Source organism: Cebidichthys violaceus, unplaced genomic scaffold, assembly GCF_023349555.1.
Source record: "Cebidichthys violaceus isolate CVI_PGR_0920_01 unplaced genomic scaffold, fCebVio1.0.p SCAF_8, whole genome shotgun sequence".
In the NCBI taxonomy this organism is placed as follows: domain Eukaryota; kingdom Metazoa; phylum Chordata; class Actinopteri; order Perciformes; family Stichaeidae; genus Cebidichthys; species Cebidichthys violaceus.
The window spans coordinates 15,525,296-15,545,539 of NW_027176964.1; the positions used below are offsets into that span (position 1 = coordinate 15,525,296).

General features: G+C 39.5%; 3 protein-coding genes across 7 annotated transcripts; 2 read left to right on the forward strand and 1 right to left on the reverse strand.

Moving 5' to 3' along the window:
• The first annotated feature begins 2,374 nt into the window (after positions 1-2,374).
• On the forward strand, positions 2,375-6,404 carry LOC137866114 (coagulation factor XIII B chain-like). Of its 3 annotated transcripts, none has more exons than XM_068701789.1 (12): positions 2,375-2,500; positions 2,595-2,786; positions 3,174-3,347; positions 3,471-3,662; positions 4,211-4,309; positions 4,420-4,479; positions 4,587-4,652; positions 4,827-4,883; positions 5,330-5,491; positions 5,597-5,752; positions 6,009-6,034; positions 6,153-6,404. In XM_068701789.1, exons 1-12 carry the CDS (start codon positions 2,443-2,445, stop codon positions 6,165-6,167), a joined length of 1,257 nt encoding a protein of 418 aa, XP_068557890.1. In that variant the 5' UTR covers positions 2,375-2,442; the 3' UTR covers positions 6,168-6,404. The 3 variants fall into 3 exon arrangements, with proteins under 3 accessions (XP_068557890.1, XP_068557892.1, XP_068557889.1); XM_068701791.1 differs by having other exon boundaries at positions 2,376-2,500; positions 4,587-4,646; positions 5,594-5,752; XM_068701788.1 differs by having other exon boundaries at positions 2,377-2,500; positions 5,594-5,752.
• Positions 6,405-10,190: 3,786 nt separating this feature from the next.
• On the forward strand, positions 10,191-13,313 carry LOC137866194 (complement factor H-related protein 1-like). Its single transcript, XM_068701934.1, has 10 exons — positions 10,191-10,296; positions 10,379-10,570; positions 10,959-11,132; positions 11,256-11,447; positions 11,882-11,983; positions 12,070-12,123; positions 12,342-12,503; positions 12,593-12,763; positions 12,979-13,004; positions 13,110-13,313. The coding sequence occupies exons 1-10, from the start codon at positions 10,236-10,238 to the stop codon at positions 13,119-13,121; spliced, it is 1,146 nt and encodes a 381-aa protein (XP_068558035.1). The 5' UTR covers positions 10,191-10,235; the 3' UTR covers positions 13,122-13,313.
• Positions 13,314-13,446: 133 nt separating this feature from the next.
• On the reverse strand, positions 13,447-20,221 carry zbtb41 (zinc finger and BTB domain containing 41). 3 transcript variants are annotated; one of them, XM_068701499.1, is made up of 11 exons: positions 19,749-20,221; positions 18,037-19,290; positions 17,733-17,940; positions 17,568-17,637; positions 17,273-17,420; positions 16,920-17,049; positions 16,701-16,796; positions 16,503-16,609; positions 16,219-16,324; positions 16,033-16,121; positions 13,447-15,198 (listed from the first exon to the last, which is right to left on the reverse strand). In XM_068701499.1, the coding sequence occupies exons 2-11, from the start codon at positions 19,256-19,258 to the stop codon at positions 14,561-14,563; spliced, it is 2,814 nt and encodes a 937-aa protein (XP_068557600.1). In that variant the 5' UTR covers positions 19,259-19,290; positions 19,749-20,221; the 3' UTR covers positions 13,447-14,560. The 3 variants fall into 3 exon arrangements, with proteins under 3 accessions (XP_068557600.1, XP_068557601.1, XP_068557599.1); XM_068701500.1 differs by having other exon boundaries at positions 19,733-19,806; XM_068701498.1 differs by lacking the exon at positions 19,749-20,221 and having other exon boundaries at positions 18,037-19,366.
• Positions 20,222-20,244: the final 23 nt, after the last annotated feature.

Consider the following 20,244-nt stretch of genomic DNA (forward strand, 5'->3'; position numbering starts at 1 on the left):
GGAAGCCGTCGTTTCGTCAAAATCGACATGCATTGTGGGAGATGTAGTTTATGGTCACTGCACACTGTAAAGCCAATTACAACAAAAGATGAAAAGTTAGACTTGATAATAACAATATCCCCATGGTGCATCCATCTGTAACCATGACACCGACCAGATGTTTACCACAAAGCTGCTTCTATGACTGCTGTGTTAAAGTATCTTATAATTTCGAAAATTATATTAAGTCATTATTATGATTTTCTATCTCCTAATTTTGACTATGGGGATTTTTTTATTATCAAGTCTAACTTTTCATATTTTTTTTTAATTTTATTATATTTGTGTAATTTTTTCACGGGCCACATAAAATGACGTGGCGGGCGTTGAGTTTGACGTCTATGTTTGAGAGGAAATATAATGCTAGAAATATAGATGTCTACAAATGCACACTTTTTCTTGACAAAAATCATATCTCAATACTAAGTGTATTGCACTTCAGTTATCTTTAAAGGACACATAAGATAACATAACTATGAATATTCAGAATAGTTTTTAGTCTATATTTCTCTTCTTTTTTTAACAGTGTAAATAATTTTAAAAAGTAGCACATTTTAGGTTTCTAAAAATAAATGTGTTCCATGACCTACAAGCGTGTATAATAATTTGTGAGTAGTTTTTTTTCACAAATGCATTGTTCAACCCACAAATAAATACAAACCAATTACAACAAATGTAAAACAATTTTACATTTTATATATCTATATATATATATATATCTATATCTATATCTATATATAGATATATATATATATATATCTATATCTATATCTATATATAGATATATATATATATAGTATATATATATCTATATATATAGATATATATATCTATATATCTATCTATATATATAGATATATATATACTATATATATAGTATATATATATATATAGATATATAGATATATATATATAGATATATATCTATATATTTATATATCTATATATCTATATATAGATATAGATATATATCTATATATTTATATATCTATATATAGATATAGATATATATCTATATATTTATATATCTATATATATGTATATATAGATAGATATATATATAGATATATATAGATAGATATATATATAGATATCTATATATATAGATATATATAGATATATAGATAGATATATATAGATAGATATATATCTATATATTTATATATCTATCTATATATGTATATATAGATAGATATATATAGATATATATATATATCTATATATATATATATATAGATATATATATATATATATATATCTATATATACATATATATAGATATATATCCCAAACTTGGAAGAATACATGTAATATTCCTGAGACATTGCTTGTCCCCGTCTCCCCTCTGATAGAAAGAGTGGACGCAGACATCACGCTGCTCTGACTCGCTCAGTGTGATTTTGACTGGATGAAGTGAAGCACATGAAGCGATCCAGCAGGTGGCAATCACACACTGACATGGAGCTCGAAGACGAGTCCTATGTTCACATCATAATCGTCAATATCAATAGAAGTTATATTAATACGTGATCTTGATTATGGCTCCTCATCTGTTTTTGTTTAATAGTCCAATGTTGTTTTTTTTGACAGAACTTAACTTCTTTTACTGCAGAGCTGACTTGTTTTTTTTTGGGGGGGGGGGGTATTTCATAACACTGACCTCTGATCACAGCAGTCCGGGAAATCATTTTGAAATCTGGACTCTAAACAAATGAATCACTCTTGTGGGTGCAAATCTGTGTAAACACACGCGAAAGAAACAAACTGCCGAATGCTGCAACATGTATATGTTTATGAATGTTACATGTATAGCTATAATATACAATATTAGAGTTGAAACTAAAACCTCAGGGCACCAGAGAGTTCCATCCTTGGTCAGGAAAGAAACAACTGACCCAATGTTAACTTTTTAATTAGATTAAGGTGTTCACAATATAGAGATTATGATCATTATGACTGCTAATAATACTTTATTATGATTAAGAGAAACTCATAATAATGAGGTTATGTCTTATAAATATTACTTGTACTTGTTTATGTCATACCTCATGACTTACTATCACATTATGATGAGAAACTTCCTCACCATTTTAATATCAGTCATGAAAAATGAAAAAAAAGACCAATAGACGATATTGATTTTATTTTAACGGGGTAAAGTGTTGTTCTCTACTGTATATATCTCACATGTATCTCTGATTTCAATGCGCAGTAAGTGTCTGTAATGTGCATGCTTACTGCGTTTCATCAATGTGTTGATTTAAGAGCAACAGCGTGATGTCAGAGACGGATCATTAACTTTTTGGGTGAAATACTCGCAACAATTATTAACTGGTTTCCATTTCAACCGGGCTCTTCGCTCTGCTTGGTCGTTCAGTATTTTCAAAGTATTTTCCCAACAAAATGCGCGTAAGATATCTTGGAATTTTTCTTCTGGCTTGTTTTCCAGGATCGCTTCACGGTAAGAACATTAAATGATATCGCCTCGTCAGTTTATTTATTTCTCTTTTTTTAAGCGTTTCACTGCAGCGCTCTCTTACTTATGACTGTTTCAGCACAAAGTGCAACGCAGCCTTGTTCAGCTCCCACACTGAATGATGGTTATTTGGTCCCTGAACAAGACGCGTATAATCATGACGCAAAGCTCACTTATGCCTGTGATAACGGACGTAAACCAGCAGTGGAGGGCTGGTGGGCGACAAGCACATGTCGAAATGGTACATGGTCTCCAGAACCACAATGTATAGGTAAGTGTTGAGATGCAGAACGCCTTTGTTCTGGTTTTTCAGCATAAACTGTATGTCACCCTTAATATTTTATGGTTGTTGTTTTTTTTTTGTTTTCCTTGGCAACTTTATTATATTCATACAATGTATAAATACTTCAAAATAATGAAGTCCTCTATTTGTAGCTTTAAGACACTGTAGAGTATAAACTACGTTGCATATCTGAATGATAGTGTTCATTATTTATTTCCGAGAATGAAAAATTATTGAAAATTCAGATTTTTCACGCAGATTCAAGGCGGTGGAGCGTTCTAAGTATTTTAAGATATTTGTTGCTGTAATAAATCAAAATGAAAAAGATGTTAAAGACAGCCAGCGTGGTAAAATGTTTGTCTTTTATCCCCTCAGATGAAAAAGCCTGCATTGCACCAGATATCCCCAACGCAATATACACAACAAATGGTTGGTATGAGGATGGACACAAAATCAGGATAGCATGTAATGAAGGATATAACCCCAAAGACCATATTGTCACAACCACATGTAACGATGGAATATGGTCCTCTGTGCCGGTCTGTGAGAGTGAGTCTGTCAAGATGTTTTACACCAGCAAGCTGTAAAACCAATACAATTCATTCTTACGTTTTGAATTCTCACCAGCTCCACCAATCATCCTTTGCCTCTTCTTCTTCTTTTTTTCTTCAGAAAACATCAATGCTTGTGGAGAGCCCCCTCAAATCCCTCATGCCGTCATCATTTTTCAGGGATACCAGGAGGTCTTTGCTGAGTATACAAAAGTGAAGTATGAATGTGAAGATGGATATACTGTAGAGGGAGCAGACGACAGGAAATCTGTCCATTGCGTCTCTGGAAACTGGACTGAAGGCCCAGTGTGCCGTAAGTGGGCTGAGATATGAAGTGCGAATAAGACTTTCTCTTGAATGCAAAATAGATATTTGTTCGATCTCTAAGCAGGCCTTCTCCACATGCTGAAGTAATGTGCATAGGAATGTAGTAAGACTGATACTCAATATCTAAATCATTTGGTGGGGGGTGTCAAAAATGATATATTTTGTGAGGACTTGAACATCCACTTCATGGGATTTGAAATGCTACCACATCAAAAGTTGTGAATAGCGAGAGCTGTTCTGTCCTGATACTTATTTGGTTTGGAAAAGTTTAAACTCCAGCAACTACCGCCAAACTCGCGTTAGAAAGTGTTTTCCATACTTTGCAATGTTTACATTCACTCCACATGAAAACAGGAAGACATCTAAATACTCTACGTTCAATATACTTGAACAACAGGGGAAATGAAGAATAAAGTAAAAATTAAAATAATGATTTGGATCAGTCTGCTGGTGAATTTTAAAATATGTCCGTATTATCAAATATCTCTCTACAGTATACTGTTTGTATAATAGTAATAATATTTTTCCACTTAGACAAAGGTACTGAACGGGGTGCTGGACTGGGTGGCTCTGCAGAGGTGGGAACAGGTGGGAGACGGACTACATCAACTGGCAGTGGGACACAACCTGCAGGTGAAGGAAGGTTATTGACAAAAGTAGATCTGAATGATAATCCATGTATCTATTCTCACTATACACAGTATGTATAGTGTATCAAATGTCTTTTTCTTATTTCCACTTAGTCAGCAGACCTGCTACTGGACATGGTGGAGGTTCAGCTGGCAGTGGGACACAACCTGCAGGTGAAGGAAGGTTATTGACAAAGTAGATCTGAATGATAATCCATGTATCTATTCTCACTATACACAGTATTTAGTGTATCAAATGTCTTTTTCTTATTTCCACTTAGTCAGCAGACCTGCTACTGGACATGGTGGAGGTTCAGCTGGCAGTGGGACACAACCTGCAGGTGGGGGTAAGTTATTGACATATCATTGGTGGAAAGTTAGATTTACTTTACAATGTAAGGTTTTTCATTATCAAAAAGGATCAAGGTAAACTTGTTTGGCCGGTACTCTGAATCAGAAAGAAAAGGATGCTAAAGAACATCCCAGAGTGATAATAACTGGTGTGTCTTACCTTTTATCAGGAACGTCTCCCACCTCTGGCTGGAATGAGAGAGACAGTAGACCTCAATACACAAATGGTAAATAATTTGGATTCATTTCTCTTTTGAAATGACATTTATCAAAATTGGTTTATGTATTCACTTGGTGTAACTTTTGCAAACTTTGCTGACCAATTTATGTAATAAAACCTGAATGTATAGCTACTGACTATTCAAAAGAAATCTGTTCTGGTATCTGGCTTGAGCAACGACTATAATTGGTATGTAACTATTGGTGTTTGTTGGTGGGAAGCCAGTCAGCGATCATGTCTTTATCACTGCACTGACGTCATGTAGCGACAAACACCACGGTGCAGGGGAACTACACAAAGGAACAAGAATCAAGTCAATTAAAAACATTTAAACAAAATGAAAGCATTCATTCATTCAAATAAATCATTGTATTACAATATATTTTGCTGTTGTGATCAGTATTTCATTGAGATATTATAACGACGTTAAATAACCTCTTTATTAAATTTCAGTCAGAAACTGTGGAGCAAACCCAATTGTTCCAAACGGGGTTGTTATGAAGCAGAGTCAAATGTCTTTGAAATACCAGTGTAACGCCTTTTACACACAAGTCGGATCAGACACCGTGAAGTGTTACAACAATGGCAGCTGGTCACAACCACCCATCTGCCAAGGTATAAACAATTCAATACCAACATTAGCTATTCACCAAGTCTATCAACCATATAACCCAAAAAATTGCAGTTTTAAGTTTTTTTCTGTTCCATTTTTTGCAGCAGCGTTCTGTTTCCTGAATCATGCTGATCCGGCATGGAGGAGTTTAGGACTATCTGGAGATGAATACATAAAGGAAGGAGAGGACAAGTACCTGTCATGTGGTTTGAATTCTTACATCTATGTTAAGTGCATCAATCGAAAAACGGTTCATACCCGGTGTAAGTATATAAGTATGCTCTTTACATTTTAATTTGCCACAGTGCTCTTAATTTCAGCAGTTTATTTGCCAGATAACATACAGCATTTGAATATTAATTATATCTAAATCACTTTATTCCAAGAAAAAGAAAAAAAGTGAATGAACAGACTAGGAGAGGAAAATGGCAAGAGTGTCTTTCGTGAATCAGACTTCAATAACAAAGTTTCTCTGAGTAACTGCTGAAATATTCACCGCTGTTTTTGTTTTATTTTTAGGTTGTGATAATTATTACCATTATTATGTAAGTGTTTTGTGTGTTTAATATTGGAGCACTCTATATTAACATTTATTACACCTAGCAGTTTTGCGTGATTTAATTAACTTTTGTCGTTATTGCTTATTGTCTGTGTTGTAACCAGGGACAATGCCCGTAAAGCGCAGCAGAGGAATCACCGCTGGACCGACTACCTTCCCTGAAATCGTCTCCAGCAGAAAACAACGACATAAAAACATGTCATCAGTCACATTAGTATTTGACTTCTTTTTTGATTTGACCCTTTAACATTCTCTTGTATCTTTATGCACTAATAACCAGACCTATACTTTGTATAAAAGTTAAGTTTCTTTGGTCTACAGTAGTCTGAATAAAATGTTGACAATAGAAATCTTAACAGAGATCTTTGCATTATTTACTTGACCCATTGGATACATCAGTATTAGCTCTTCTTGTATTGATATAGTTGAGGCAGCGTCACTGCGATATATGCAGACACTATGGACCGACGTTGTCTGTTTCAATGCTTCCTGGTGGTTTCATAACTAAATACATTTTCAAAACAGAAAACACAACTATTCAAAAACATCGATAGCTTGTCTGCCGTATATCTTTGAAATGCTACAGGTAGATCAGTGGCTGTCTGACCAACAATGATTTAGAAGCATAATTCATGATTGTTCATTGACAGAATCATCAAGTTTACCGATTCAATTCAATCATGACCTGCTGATAAGGAAACACATGCACGGATCGACAAACTAGCTAAACAAGAGGAGTCTACAGCCACCCTAGTGTCTCCGACATTAGCATTAACACACAGAGGGCTTTGAGCTACATGCTAACGTCAGTATGCTAACATATTCACAACGGCATGATAAACGCAATGATAAAATGTTAAGCGGGTATAGTGATTAACAAGTTCACCGTCTTAGTTTAGCGTGTTAGCATGCTAACGTGTGTTAGCGCTAAGCGCAGAGTCAATACAGTTGACTTCTCATAAAATGAGGACTGATTGTAACACGATAAAATGTTCTTATCTCAAGATAATGTTAAGTTCTGTCAAGACAATAAGAGAGTTATCCGTCTCAATCTAAACCCAACAGGAGCAGATGGAGGTAACTCACTCATACTGCATGAGATTATTCAATCTACATATGAAGTGTGTACAAAATGTAAGGAAACCTTCAAAGATTTCACCAAAGCAAAGTATTTGCTGGTGTGATCTGGACTCGGCTATTAGCTCTACTTTGTCGTGGGATGAGTTCATTCTTTTATCTTGCGCATCCGATATCTTGGATTTGGTCTTCTGATTTGGTTTCCTGGAGCACTTCCTGGTGAGAATATTGAATACTTTCACAAAGAACCATTGATATCTGTTGAAAATAAATATCACTTGTAGAATCATTTTGCTTATCATTGTATTTTAGCACAACATGCAACACCGTCGTGTAGTGCTCCCATGACCTATACCTAGCAATGATGGACGCGAACCAACAGTGAAGGGTTGGTGGGCAACAAGCGCGTGTCTAAATGGTAAAGCGTCTCATATACCACAATGTGTAGGTTGGTTTACCCCATGGTTGTACAGTCGCTGTGGGTCGATCCACTACTTTGAAATATATTCAGCAACTCTTGGATGCGTTTCCATGAAACTTGGTACAGACATTCATGTCCTCCTGTTGATGAATTGTAATAACTTTGGTGATCCCCTGACTTTTTAGAGCTGTGTGTGATTCAAGCCAATGATGGCTAAACTAAATAATATTGATTCGGTTTAGTAGGTCAGAGTCTAACTAACTGCCGCTGTCAATAATCTCTCTCGCTGTCTCCAATCTATCATTGAGACGAAGCATCGGCAGTTGAGAGATGCCTCCATTGACTCGCTGTCGCTGTCAAATTTACAAAATGTGAAATAAATATAATAAACAATGTGAAAGTGTGTGTGAACACGGATAGCACCGTTGTTTTAGCCTGTTTGGTGTAGTGGAAATGGATCTTATTCATTTCCTTGTGAGAAATAAACGTGATGAGAAAGCTCTGAAATGTCTTGTCGTATTTTATTGAACTCAGAATAATTCAGCTGAATGGTCAGAGTTCTTTCCCCACGGATGGTTTGGAGGTCTAACAAGTCAAAAGTTTGACAGAGAATTTGTGTTTCACATAAACTGCACATTGTTTAGAAATGTAGAGCACTCAATACACAACGTATGTACGGTGCACTAATGAAAGAATGAGTTTTTACCAAATGTAAGGATATCTATGAACTCGTATTAACCTGCCCAACACGTCTCAACAGAATGACACGTTTTTGTTGGTCAGATACAGCGTTATAATGTGTATCTGCAAGCTGATTGTCGCAGTTGTTAGAGCAAGAAAATGAAAGCCACAAGGTTGAAACATTAGAAATTAGAAATACATCAGTTGTGTATTAGAAATACACAACTGGTGTTCTCTTCCATCTTAAGGTGTTTACAAGTATTATAACCATTGTTTAATGTCTTGCAACGAGAACTATTGCTAAGGCCAGATTATGAAAGAGAAGCTGCAGATGCCTTTGGATTCGAGTCAAACTGATTGAAAACAATTGAAAATACATTTTGAATATGCTGGAAAAGTGTGTGTTTGATTTCTTCAAACATTTTTGGCTTTGTATTTTGAACCATAAAGTGTGATCGTCCTTTCACTAAACACATAACTGTGTTGGCTATATGACAGACAGGCCCAATAAAACACTACTTGAAGAATGTTTATCCAAATTGAATGTGTAGTTACAAAGTGATTGTCCTCTAGTTGTAGTAGTAAAGTGGACATTTTGTTTTTACCCATTGTTACGCCCCCTGACTTAACGATGCCTCTTTTGTGTTTCAGGTCTGCCACGCCCCTTGGTGATCACTGAAGCACCCACACCTGAGAGTCCTCATTTCATCAGTGGAGCTGCATATCAACCCTCAGATCCAGTGTTCTTCCTACCCCTGTTTGTTCACTCTTGGCCCGTGGAGCTGTGGGTTTGCTGTTGCTGCTGCCAAGAGCATTTGTGCTGCCATACCTGGGGTTCAAACTTAATGGAAGCTTTTTTATGTTGTAAAGTTTTCTCCTGTTTTTGTGACTAGTTAGGGAGTTCAGTATTGTTCCTCTGACGGCCACGCTTCCTTTTTTAGTTGGTTTGTTTTTGTTCATCTATCCTGTTAAATAAATGTAACTAATTGCAGCTGCCTTATCCTCTTGGTTTTTGTTCAACTTTTGTGCCAAGGTTCTCCATCACCTTTTTATGTCACTTCCTGTGGACCCCTAGGCACACTATATAGGCCGTAACTAGTATTCAATTAAAGTAAAAATTCAAAGGCAATCATTCAAGAAGATTTTACATCAGAAGCTCCGTCACAGATGAAAGAAGAGACTTTTTTTAATCTCGTTGGATAATATAAAGAAATAAAATGACATTTATTTGTATTGTCTCAGCAATGATTTGGAGTCGTTATGAATATCTGTGCCAAATCAGCTTTTCTTACTTTGACATGTACAAATGTCTTCTATGAGGAGTTTCTAGTTTTAGGACTGAACGACACGATGCAGAGAACATGAGGATCCAGCAAGTTAAGGCTGGAGCTCAAAGACAAACTGTTCATGGTAAGTAATAAGTGACTAACAGCTAATATGGAAAGTGATGTGCGTTTGTTTGCTTTATTCTGTTTTTTTAAGTTACTAGTTACTGTGTTTTGTAATTCCCTGATACTGACCTCTGATCACAGCCTGTGTTATCCAGTGGAATCTGGACTGTAAATATAGATTTTATAGATTTTTTTTTTTTTTTTAAAACATTGTCTGACAAATGAAATGAATCATTCTGCGTTAAACAAATTAACAAAGGTAAAATAACAAGAGCATGATTTTTGTAGAATACGATCAACCCTCTTAGATATGTCCATTTTGTACAACTGATTAAAAACCAAGAGAGCAAATGAAGCAACAGTTGTACATAATGTTGATCTGTTTATTTTTATATTTTTAAGGAACCTCATTTGAGAAAGACACGTTAGCGAAATGTGACTGATCTGACCTGAGTACACAAAACCTGTTTTGACTTTTGTGTGTCCAGTAACTCAGCGTAATGTTTACTGTTTCTTAACTTTTTTGGGGGGAAATGCCCTCAACAATTATTAACCGGTCCGTATCTAAACTGGGCTCTTCGCTCGGCTTTGTCTTGGTGATTTTTATTCGTGACAAAATGTGTGTGAGAAGACATCTTGGATTTGTTCTCCTGCTTTGGTTTCAAGGAGTGCTGCACGGTAAGAACATCCAACGGTGTCACTTAAAATCATCTTAATTTTGGTAAATGTTTAATATGCGCTTTTGTTTGTTGTATTTTAGTGCAAACGTCAGATCAGCCTTGTTCAGCTCCCACACTGAATGATGGTTATTTGGTCCCTGAACAAGACGCGTATAATCATGAAGCAAAGCTCACTTATGCCTGTGATAACGGACGTAAACCAGCAGTGGAGGGCTGGTGGGCGACAAGCACATGTCAAAATGGTACATGGTCTCCAGAACCACAATGTATAGGTAAGTGTTGAGATGCAGAAAGTATTCAGACGTGTTTTTCAGCATAAACTGTATGTCACCTATAATATGTATATATTTTTTCTCAATACTCCTTGGAAAACTTTATTATATTCATACAATGTATAAATACTTCAAAAGAATGAAGTCCTCTATCTACAGTGTCTTAAAGCTACAGAGTAAAAACTACGTTACATATCTGAATGATAGTGTTGATTATTTAATTCCGAGAATGAAAAATTATTGAAAATTCAGATTTTTCACTCAGATTCAAGGCAGTGGAGCGTTCTCATTCTTAATATTTTAAGATATTTGTTGCTGTAATAAATCAAATTGAAAAAGATGTTAAAGACAGCCAGCGTGGTAAAATGTTTGTCTTTTATCCCCTCAGATGAAAAAGCCTGCATTGCACCAGATATCCCCAACGCAATATACACAACAAATGGTTGGCATGAGGATGGACACAAAATCAGGATAGCATGTAATGAAGGATATAACCCCAAAGACCATATTGTCACAACCACATGTAACGATGGAATATGGTCCTCTGTGCCGGTCTGTGAGAGTGAGTCTGTCAAGATGTTTTACACCAGCAAGCTGTAAAACCAATACAATTCATTCTTACGTTTTGAATTCTCACCAGCTCCACCAATCATCCTTTCCCTCTTCTTCTTCTTTTTTTCTTCAGAAAACATCAATGCTTGTGGAGAGCCCCCTCAAATCCCTCATGCCGTCATCATTTTTCAGGGACACCAGGAGGTCTTTGCTGAGTATACAAAAGTGCAGTATGAATGTGAAGATGGATATACTGTAGAGGGAGCAGACGACAAGAAATCTGTCTATTGCCTCACTGGAACCTGGACTGAAGGCCCCGTGTGCAGTAAGTGGGCTGACACTTTGTAATAAACATAATTAATAAACGGTGAATATATAGTTTATTAAACTTAATCGTTATTAATAATTATTTAACTGTTTTCAAACTGCTTACTCGTAACAGTTTTCTTCTTCGTTGCCTTTGTTCACACAATGCTGTATTTCTTGGTGCATTACCTCCCAAGAAAAAAAACTAAAAACTTTACTAAACATCTCCAAATGATTGCTAATGTTGTGTCTGCTGTATGCGTAGATAGCAACTGATAAAAGGTGGTAATATGTCAGTGTTGTTCTGCTGCCCCCAAGTGGTCAAAAAAAAAAGTAGCTCATTTTCTGAATGTTTTTCAACTAAAATTCGTACTTATTGGACCTTTTAAGAAAACTACGATCCATGAAAGTGAATGTATTGCATGTAAATGTGATTGTTTTTTTTTCTCCCAGTCAGAAGAACCAGACCTGGTACTGGACCTGACGGTTCTGCAGTGGAGGGAACAGATGGGGAGCACACCACCACATCACCTGGCAGAGGGCCACAATCTGCAGGTGGTCTTGATTTGTATTTGATTATGATTTGGTGTATTGATTTATCTAATGTCACTATAGAATATGTATGTACTACTGTATTTTAGGCAGTAGACCGGGGACTGGACATGCTGGATCTGGAGGAAACGACAGATCTGCTGGTAGTAGGAAACGATATGAATATATTCATACAGATATGAATAAAGATAATTCAGTTTTCTCTTGCGAGTACAACCTTACTATCTTCAAATTGTACTCGGTGAAGCGTTGGGGAGATCATGATGTGTGATGTAATTTTAAAAATAAGTTTGTTATGGCAGCTTCAAATGTATTTGTTTCCAGAAACCTCCATTAATTTTATTTTATTTTTCTATTTCAGTCAGAAATTGTGGAAAACGCCCCGTAGTTCAAAATGGCGCCATTGTGGAACATAATGAAATGTTTTTGCGGTACAAATGCGTTAATTTGTACAAACTAGTGGGTCCAGAGAAGGTGGTGTGTTTCAGCGATGGCACGTGGTCCAGACTACCCTTCTGCAGAGGTAGAAATAAAAACCAGTCGCCTCTAAAGGTCTGTCAAAAAAGATGACTGGAGGGGAAAAAGTTAACCATGTTATTTCTTTTTGTGCAGAAAACTTCTGTTCAGTGGACACCGGTCGATATCCTGAATTAATAAACATTGGAGTTAAATACGTAGAAAATGGTGAGGCGGTGAGATTGGCATGTGTGCAAAAGCCCAAGTGGTGGACGGATCACTATTTTGTGGGTCTGTGCACTCATGGAAAACTGGACCTTTCCGAATGTAAGTATCGCTTTTAAGATTATTCCCTTACAGTGCTTCACTGATTTCTCATTGTACTCGTGGATGTATCCACGATCACACTTAGGGATGTCACAATAAACCGGTATTGACGATAATCGATATTGATATGTTAATAATGCACATATCAGACTTCACCTCCCAATGAGAAGTCAATAAGCTGCTCCACATTCACTGCTGTGCGATTTGTTTTGCAGGTTGTGGCGGGTGGAATCTATACTGGGTGAGTGTTAAGTCACTCCGTGTTTACGCCGATACTGTCTCGCTACTGTTTATTTATGTATGTATTTTACAATATTGTTTTTGTTTTGTAAAATCTTTTCACCAGAATACTTGCTAAGGCTGTATCATCAAGGGGAAGACACTGCTACCTTTTGGATTTGCTGAAAAACAGCCTGAGAGAGAAATGTGTTTTTCAAAAAACATTTCAGACTTTTCATATTGATCTGTGAATAATGTACAAGAGCAATTTGTTTGCATGCTTAAAGCTGCAAAAAGTAAGGTCTCAATAAAGTCTTGAATTTCAACACTACTCTTTGTAGATTGTGTCTAAATTCATCCAACGTTCATCCAAATCCACTTTCTCCTGTTCAGAGTCATGACACTCTTCCAGGTGGGGAACATCCTGCCAGTCTGTCACGAGCCACATGACTCACGAACATCAATATTTTCAAATCAGATTTTATTGATCGTGAGAGAAAGTTAGAGAAGAGCATTGCCACTCTTTCAGAATGTGAAGATTAACCGTTTGGAATTTAACTATTAAACAATTAGTTGTGAACGAACGTCTGCGACGGCAACATAATCCATCTCGTCCAACAAGTCATTTCATTTTTTAAATACAATTTCACAGATTTAACGTCCGTATTTAAAATAAGGTTCTTGCACACATACATAACTACGTCGACCTCTGGTCATTGGAAACTGCATGAGTGAAAAATTACAAAACCAAAAACTTTAGAGTGACATATTGTACAGGAATAACCCAAATTACAATACATGTAAAGTCACAGTTAAAGTTGAATCAGCATTACAAGGCTGCAACTAGCAATTATTTTATATTATCTATGGATATTCATTTATTTATTTGGTGATCCAATTCATTTATTAAAAACAGCGACGGTTTATCATAAGTTACTAAAACCAAAAACAAGAAGTTACAACCAACAAGTTAATATTTTTACTAGATAAATTACTCCGATGATTTATCCAAATTGACATCAATTACTTTTCTGTCAATCAACAAAAATCAAAAAGCTTTGTCTCTTTAAAAAAAACTCAAGTTATTCTGCACAACCAGAAGTCACTTTGAACCAGAGATGATCCAACATCAGCGATCGGAAAACAGAATTTTTAATTTTATACGCTGAAGAAAGAGGCAGCCTTGACATTCGTAACGTTTCACATTTTTGTTTTCATCTCATATTTTTTGGTACAAAAATGTTGCCACACCTGTGTTTTCTCCATTTCATAGAGTCACGGTGACATTTGTCATCGTTTTACTTCAGCTACAACAGAAAGACACCTTTTTAAAGACACAGTTCTCTTCTTGTTCTACATGCCACGTGAACATATTCATTTTGGTGACTGAGGCGTGAATTTCCTGAGATCGGGCTGAACATCAAAGGTTATCCCATGCTCGTCTTAGATGTAATCACTGTGCGTAATTGTCCTCTGTATTGAAGTGCGAGTGTGTTTCAGTGGTGAACGCCGTAGCTTCCGTTCTCATTTTGAAATCGGTTTGCTGGACGGTGCCTCCCCAGGTGTCGCTGCGCAGCGTCAGTGCGTGAGATCGGAGTTAGAGATGTTCTGCACGGAGGAAGCCGAATCCAGTCCCAACAGCGTGCCCAGGTAGGACTGCTCTCGGGGGTCCAGCATCTGATCGGGCCTCACGGGGTGGACAATGTTGGCGGGCTGAGGGGTGAGGGTGTACTTTTCTAAGAATGCCAGGTCTGTAGCCGCCTGGTAGCTAGAGTTCTGCTGCTGTCCCTGAGCCTGCATGCTCACAACGCTGTGAGTCTGGGAGGAGAGGGAGGAGGCCCCGAGAGCGTTCGGGTCGGCCTGCGCTCCGCCCGCCATCTGGACGGGAACTAAAGTGACGGGGACGCAGACGTTCGCAGGAGACGGGCTGCTCTGGAGGGCCGACTTGGGTTCAGCGCAGTACGCCTTCGAGGGCTCCTCGAAAGGAAGGGAGACTATTTTGTCGTCGCCGAGTGCGCCGTGGTGCTGCTGCTCAGTGAAGCGGGTGCTGTGCACGTGGTCGACGTGGTACTTGAGCTTGTCTTTTCTTTTAAAGGTGGCGTTGCAGTGGGGGCAGTTAAAGGGACGGGCGTCCGAGTGAATCACCATGTGCTTTGTCAAGGTCTTCTTGATCCGAAAGGTCTGGTTGCACTCTGGACACCTGTGGGGTTTCTCTCCTGTCACGAGGGAACATCAAAGAGGTATGTTTACAAAGCCATTTCTATTGCACTTTGTGTATCTCTATCGTTTTTAAATGACGTCATTTTAACAATGTGGTGACGCTGTATAGTACTGAACATCGTCTTGTACTGTGACTACAAGGTGCGTCTGTTTTCAACAACGAAATGTAAGGAAATAAAGTCGTTTTTTAACGTATTTTTTAAAATATTTAATCAACTTTTTCCCCCCACTTTATCAAAAACAAAGATCTATAGAACATATTAGATAAATTACATTACATCTGAGAATAAGACTGCCATAAATAGGCAACTGGTTGAAGCAAATAATTCAAATTAGAAGTAAAATACTCAAAATAAATTGCATAACATGTCTTCAGAAACAGAAGATCAATTTGTGTGTAAATAATATTTTAACAGTAGAAATCAAACCGTTCATATTTGGCAGGCTATATGAGTATTTGAGGTCATATTCTCAGACTTAAACATAAAACCATGCTATGCGATACGCTGCTTCAACGTTAACTAGCTACTATCCTGCAGTAAATGGACCATCAACTGGTAAGAAGGTTGACTTTTAAGCACCTTAAGCCTCATTATTATATCAGGATATTATGTTTGTAGCCAGTTAGCAGCTAAAAGTGATTTTGAGTAGTAAATCTGCCACAATTATCATTCTAAACTGCATTATGTGCCGTGGTAGAATAGAACAGTAACTAAGTGGGGCGGGGCTTAGTGGACGGACCCTTGAGATAATAAACCGGTTGCCCCTAAAGCACCTAACTGACACGTTTCTGTTCTCATACATGTGCAGTGACATATTCCTTTCCTTACCTGAGTGGGTCCTGAAGTGCATTTCCAGACTGGACTTTCCTTTGAACTCTTTCTTGCAAACCTCACACTGATGCACAGCGGTTTTATACCTGTGAGCAAAAGTCCTCATTAAACGGAGACACACAAAAGGGGAAGCTAAGAGAAACACTATTACAACAAAAATTACTGATTTATGAGAAAACGTACTTCTGCCAAACTTTCTCTCCCAAATGAATGCTCTTGTAGTGGACCGTCAGGTGATCATGGCGCCTGAAGCACTTGCCACATTCTTCACATTGGTGTGCTTTCTCATCTGTAACACACATGGGTTCAGTTAAAGTCATTACTGACTGGAGACAGTGGAAGCCTTTCGTTATTTCCCACTGTACTGTACTGTGACAAGAAACCAAATGAAACGTGTGAATGAGACAAAGCCACAGTCTGATGTGACGGTGCCTGGTGCCTGAGAATCCAGCAGCTGTTTGTCTTACCGGAGTGTATTTTCTGATGTTTGGTCAGGTGATCATGCCGTATGAAGGTTTTCCCGCATTCGTCACACTCGTAGCGCTTGTCGTCATGGTGGACTCTGAGGTGGAGCCTGTTCCAGGGAACACTTTTCTCATTATAGGCAACTCTAAAAAAAAAAAAAACTTTCACAATCACATTCTTCAAATCTCAGCGGGACCCACCTGTAAGAGCTGCCATGACGGAAACTTTGGCCGCAGATGCTACAGAGGTGAGGCTTCTCCCCACTGTGGATCCTCAAGTGTTCTCTCAAGGTTGTTCTATAAGAAGAAAAAACACATTCAGCGAAGCAGCACAAGGGTTACAGCAGTTCAGCATTTCAAAATAAGAGAGAAAAAAAAAAAAAAAAGGTATGTGTGGGAAGTTTAGGGACAGAGACGTACCGTTCCCTTACGGATTTACCACAAACAAAGCAGGTCCACTTTCTTTTGCCTCCGTGCGTGCACTCGATGTGCCTCTTTCTGTTGCCGGTGTCATTGAACTGTCGACCACAAATCTCACAGGGAAAGGGACCTGAAAATGAGAGGATACGAACTCTAGTGTTGTAAAATGTAAAGCTTCGTTTATACTCTCGAGGGAGCGAGTGTGAGTGTTACCGGCAAAAACCAACCTCCACAAATGGCAAGCAGGCATTGTAGTTAACCGTAAACTCATATCTAATATTCACAGAATATTCATTTCCTTTATCTTTATATTTAAGGGGGTTAAGAATTTCTTTTCACCATAAATCTCTCACCTAAGTGGTACTTTTCTTGGTGCTTCAGCCTGGCGAACCTAGACTTGAAGTACTCGTCGCAGAAGGAGCATTTAAAAGGCCGGTCCTGGGTGTGCAGGATCATGTGCTCCTGCAGGTGAGGCCTGCGCGTGAAGGTCTTCAGACAAATCTGGTTCAGAAGAGTTCAAACGTTACAGAATGTCGAAATCAAAACTCTTTACGCGGAGAAACCAAAACAAATCTTATCGTCACGCATCATCTGCTTAAGAGCTGCTTGCGTAATCAGACGACAACATGAGCGAAACAAAATCCTTACAGCGCATTTCCAGCCTTCACTCTTCCTCTTCCTCTTGGTAAGAAACTCTTGGATGTGGTCTGGATGGAACCTGGCAGGAGAGTGAAGATAGAGGTTTAGCCACGCTAACAACGTTTTCCTACAGAGCTAACTTTGTGGACCCAGAGGCCAAGCTTTGTTCTTCACCTCCTGACATGCTTGGCCAGGGTTTTCTTGCTGGCATGGAGTTTGTTGCAGAAGGGGCATTTGTGCTCCTTCTTCTGGAATGGAGCGTCGCTGGAGTGCTTCTTCTTGTGCACGGTCAGGTTGGACTTGGTGGAGTAGCGCTGAAGACAGACGTCGCACTGAAAGGGTTTCTCTCCTGTGTGCACTCGGGTGTGACTCTCGTACTTCCCTTATGAAAATGCAGGAAAGAGTGCGTGACACGATGCTGTGAGAAAACATTAATGACAACACTAATAATCTAGACCCGTACTCCCATATTTCTCACCTGCGCGGTCAAAGGTCTTGTCGCATTTGGGGCACTTGAGAATCTTCTTGCTGGAGGTTTGGATGATGACTGGAGCCAGGCCCTCGGGGTACACTGGACTCTGGGTAGAGCTTCCTGCCGCTGGAGCATGACCCTTCACCTCTCCGTCGGCCTGCTGCTCTGCCCTTTCTACATCTACAACCTGCAGACCTGCTCTCTCGTCTGCCGCGTAAACCTCAGCAACTTTCCTCTGGGCAAACCCGTCTTCATTCGCGTCTGCGTCCTCTTCCTCCTCGTCCGCTACATCCTCCCCCTGAGCTGGTTTGGATGTCTCGTTCGCGTCCAGTTCGGGCAACTGGTTTCCCGCGATCGACTGTCCTGCTTCTTCCGTTCCTCCTTCATCTCGCACTCTTTGCGACACGGTGTTGATGGTGTGCTCCACATTGTCTCTCTGATATTTGGTGGGTGTTCTCCTCCTGCGGGCCGATCTCCGCGTGGTGCCAGTTCTCTGGGCGGCCGTCTTCTCTTTCTCGGTCGAGGTTTCCAGATGTGCGTCAGGGTGACTCTCGGCCGCGTGGATCTGCAGGGAGTTTTCAGTGGTAAACTGGCGACTGCACACGGTGCACTGAACATAACATGGGCTCCGGATATCTGTGTCACCTGCTGGCGAGTCGCTGGAGGTCATTTCCACCTCGGGCGACCCTCTTATCTCATTCTGTGCCTGGATCACACGTACTGGGTGGTTGTCCCCTTCTTCGCACAGCAGCTTTAGTATATCCATCATGTCCAGGAATTGGGCCGCTTCAGTTAGAGCCGGAAGGTCCGTCTCCGCGACAGCGCACTCGGAGGTGTACAAGAAGCCGAGCAAGTGCTGAAAAACAGAGTCCTCCACGTGGTCCAGAGTCACGTGCGCTGTAGCCGGGTTCTTGGACAGCTCGGCGTGGAAGTAGCTGCTCCCATGGGCCAGCACCACTTTGTGGGCGCTGTAGAGCCTCCCGCCCACAGACACCGACACGTCACAGAACCTCTGTCTGGTCCGGTCCTCATTCATGAACTTGAGGAGCTTGTGGCTGTGCTGCGTCATAGCCAGGTTCCTGATTCGTGAGGCTGATTCTGGGACAGTTTTAGAGTTTGGTTGGGCTCTGGAGCCGATCACGGTGCCCGGCTCTGTGGCAGATTCATTGCTGGCACCGACCCGCCTGCTGCGTTTGGGACGCAGCGGATTACAAGGCTTTTTTTTCATTGTTGGGTCTGTTGGGCGACCATCAATCACACCTGGAAAAAAAAACAACAACAGAGGAATACAATGCTGAGATTGAACAGGCATCCGTGCTGATCCTCTCAACGACATGGGGTTTGATCAGCATTGATAAGATAGTGACCTACAATAGGGCACACAAGTGGCTTAGCGTGTAACATGTAGCTGACTTTAACAACACAACAATAGTACTAACAGCATGAAGCGGACATCAAGAGGACGCTGTGGTGAGAAGTTACAAGATTGTGCATGAAAAGAGGCACGACTGAGAATTATTGCGAACGGTCGAGGTACATTTCTCCCCTTTATTAAAATAAAAAGCATAACGAATAGCTCATTGTTATCAGCACTGTACGTTTCTCACAATACGGATACATGGCATTAATCTATTCAGTAACATTCCTGCAATCCTGAATTCTTAACAACGTTAAACGTTATTGACGCATATTGTGTCTCCACCTCAAGGACCCCTTACGTTGATGTCTGTCTGACGGACGGGTCCCCCCTCCGAGGAGAGTGTTGACAAACGACCCTGGCTGCTTCCCGGAAATTGACGTCCAACCGTTTGTCGGGGCGTTTAAAACGAAACCTTACCACGGGAACGTGAGCCGCTTTTTACAAAGACCTGCGCACTCCCGTTGACAAGAAATGTGGAAAACACACGGAGGAATAACAGTTCCCTCTGAAGTGTAACGCCCCACCTTCCATCCTGGGAAAAATATCCGACAACGTAACAAACCGTCCGCCCATTGGCTCGTTCGGCTTTTGTCCTCTTAACGCTCTCGTTTACGGGCCATAAACATAAGTCAAAAAGAAAGAGAGAGAGAGAGCGCGAGAGTCGAACGTTGAGATACCGTTGTTATTTAATTGTGTATGTAAAGCAGGAAAAGTCAAACACGAATTAAATGAGGAGGACGTGTTGTCGAGCAGTATCATAAGGGTTCACGAGAGGGTTCAGTCGACGAGGGTAT

Coding starts and splice junctions, on each gene's coding strand:
- LOC137866114 (XM_068701788.1), top strand. CDS start 2,443: ATGCGCGTAAGATATCTTGGAATTTTTCTTCTGGCTTGTTTTCCAGGA. Junction 3,348..3,470: donor CTCTGTGCCGGTCTGTGAGA/GTGAGTCTGTCA, acceptor TTTTTTCTTCAG/AAAACATCAATGCTTGTGGA. Junction 5,492..5,593: donor ACAACCACCCATCTGCCAAG/GTATAAACAATT, acceptor CATTTTTTGCAG/CAGCGTTCTGTTTCCTGAAT.
- LOC137866194 (XM_068701934.1), top strand. CDS start 10,236: ATGTGTGTGAGAAGACATCTTGGATTTGTTCTCCTGCTTTGGTTTCAA. Junction 10,297..10,378: donor GTTTCAAGGAGTGCTGCACG/GTAAGAACATCC, acceptor GTTGTATTTTAG/TGCAAACGTCAGATCAGCCT. Junction 12,504..12,592: donor CAGACTACCCTTCTGCAGAG/GTAGAAATAAAA, acceptor CTTTTTGTGCAG/AAAACTTCTGTTCAGTGGAC.
- zbtb41 (XM_068701498.1), bottom strand. CDS start 19,366: ATGTCGTTGAGAGGATCAGCACGGATGCCTGTTCAATCTCAGCATTGT. Junction 17,941..18,036: donor CAAGACCTTTGACCGCGCAG/GTGAGAAATATG, acceptor CATTTTCATAAG/GGAAGTACGAGAGTCACACC. Junction 17,050..17,272: donor CCAAGAAAAGTACCACTTAG/GTGAGAGATTTA, acceptor TCTCATTTTCAG/GTCCCTTTCCCTGTGAGATT.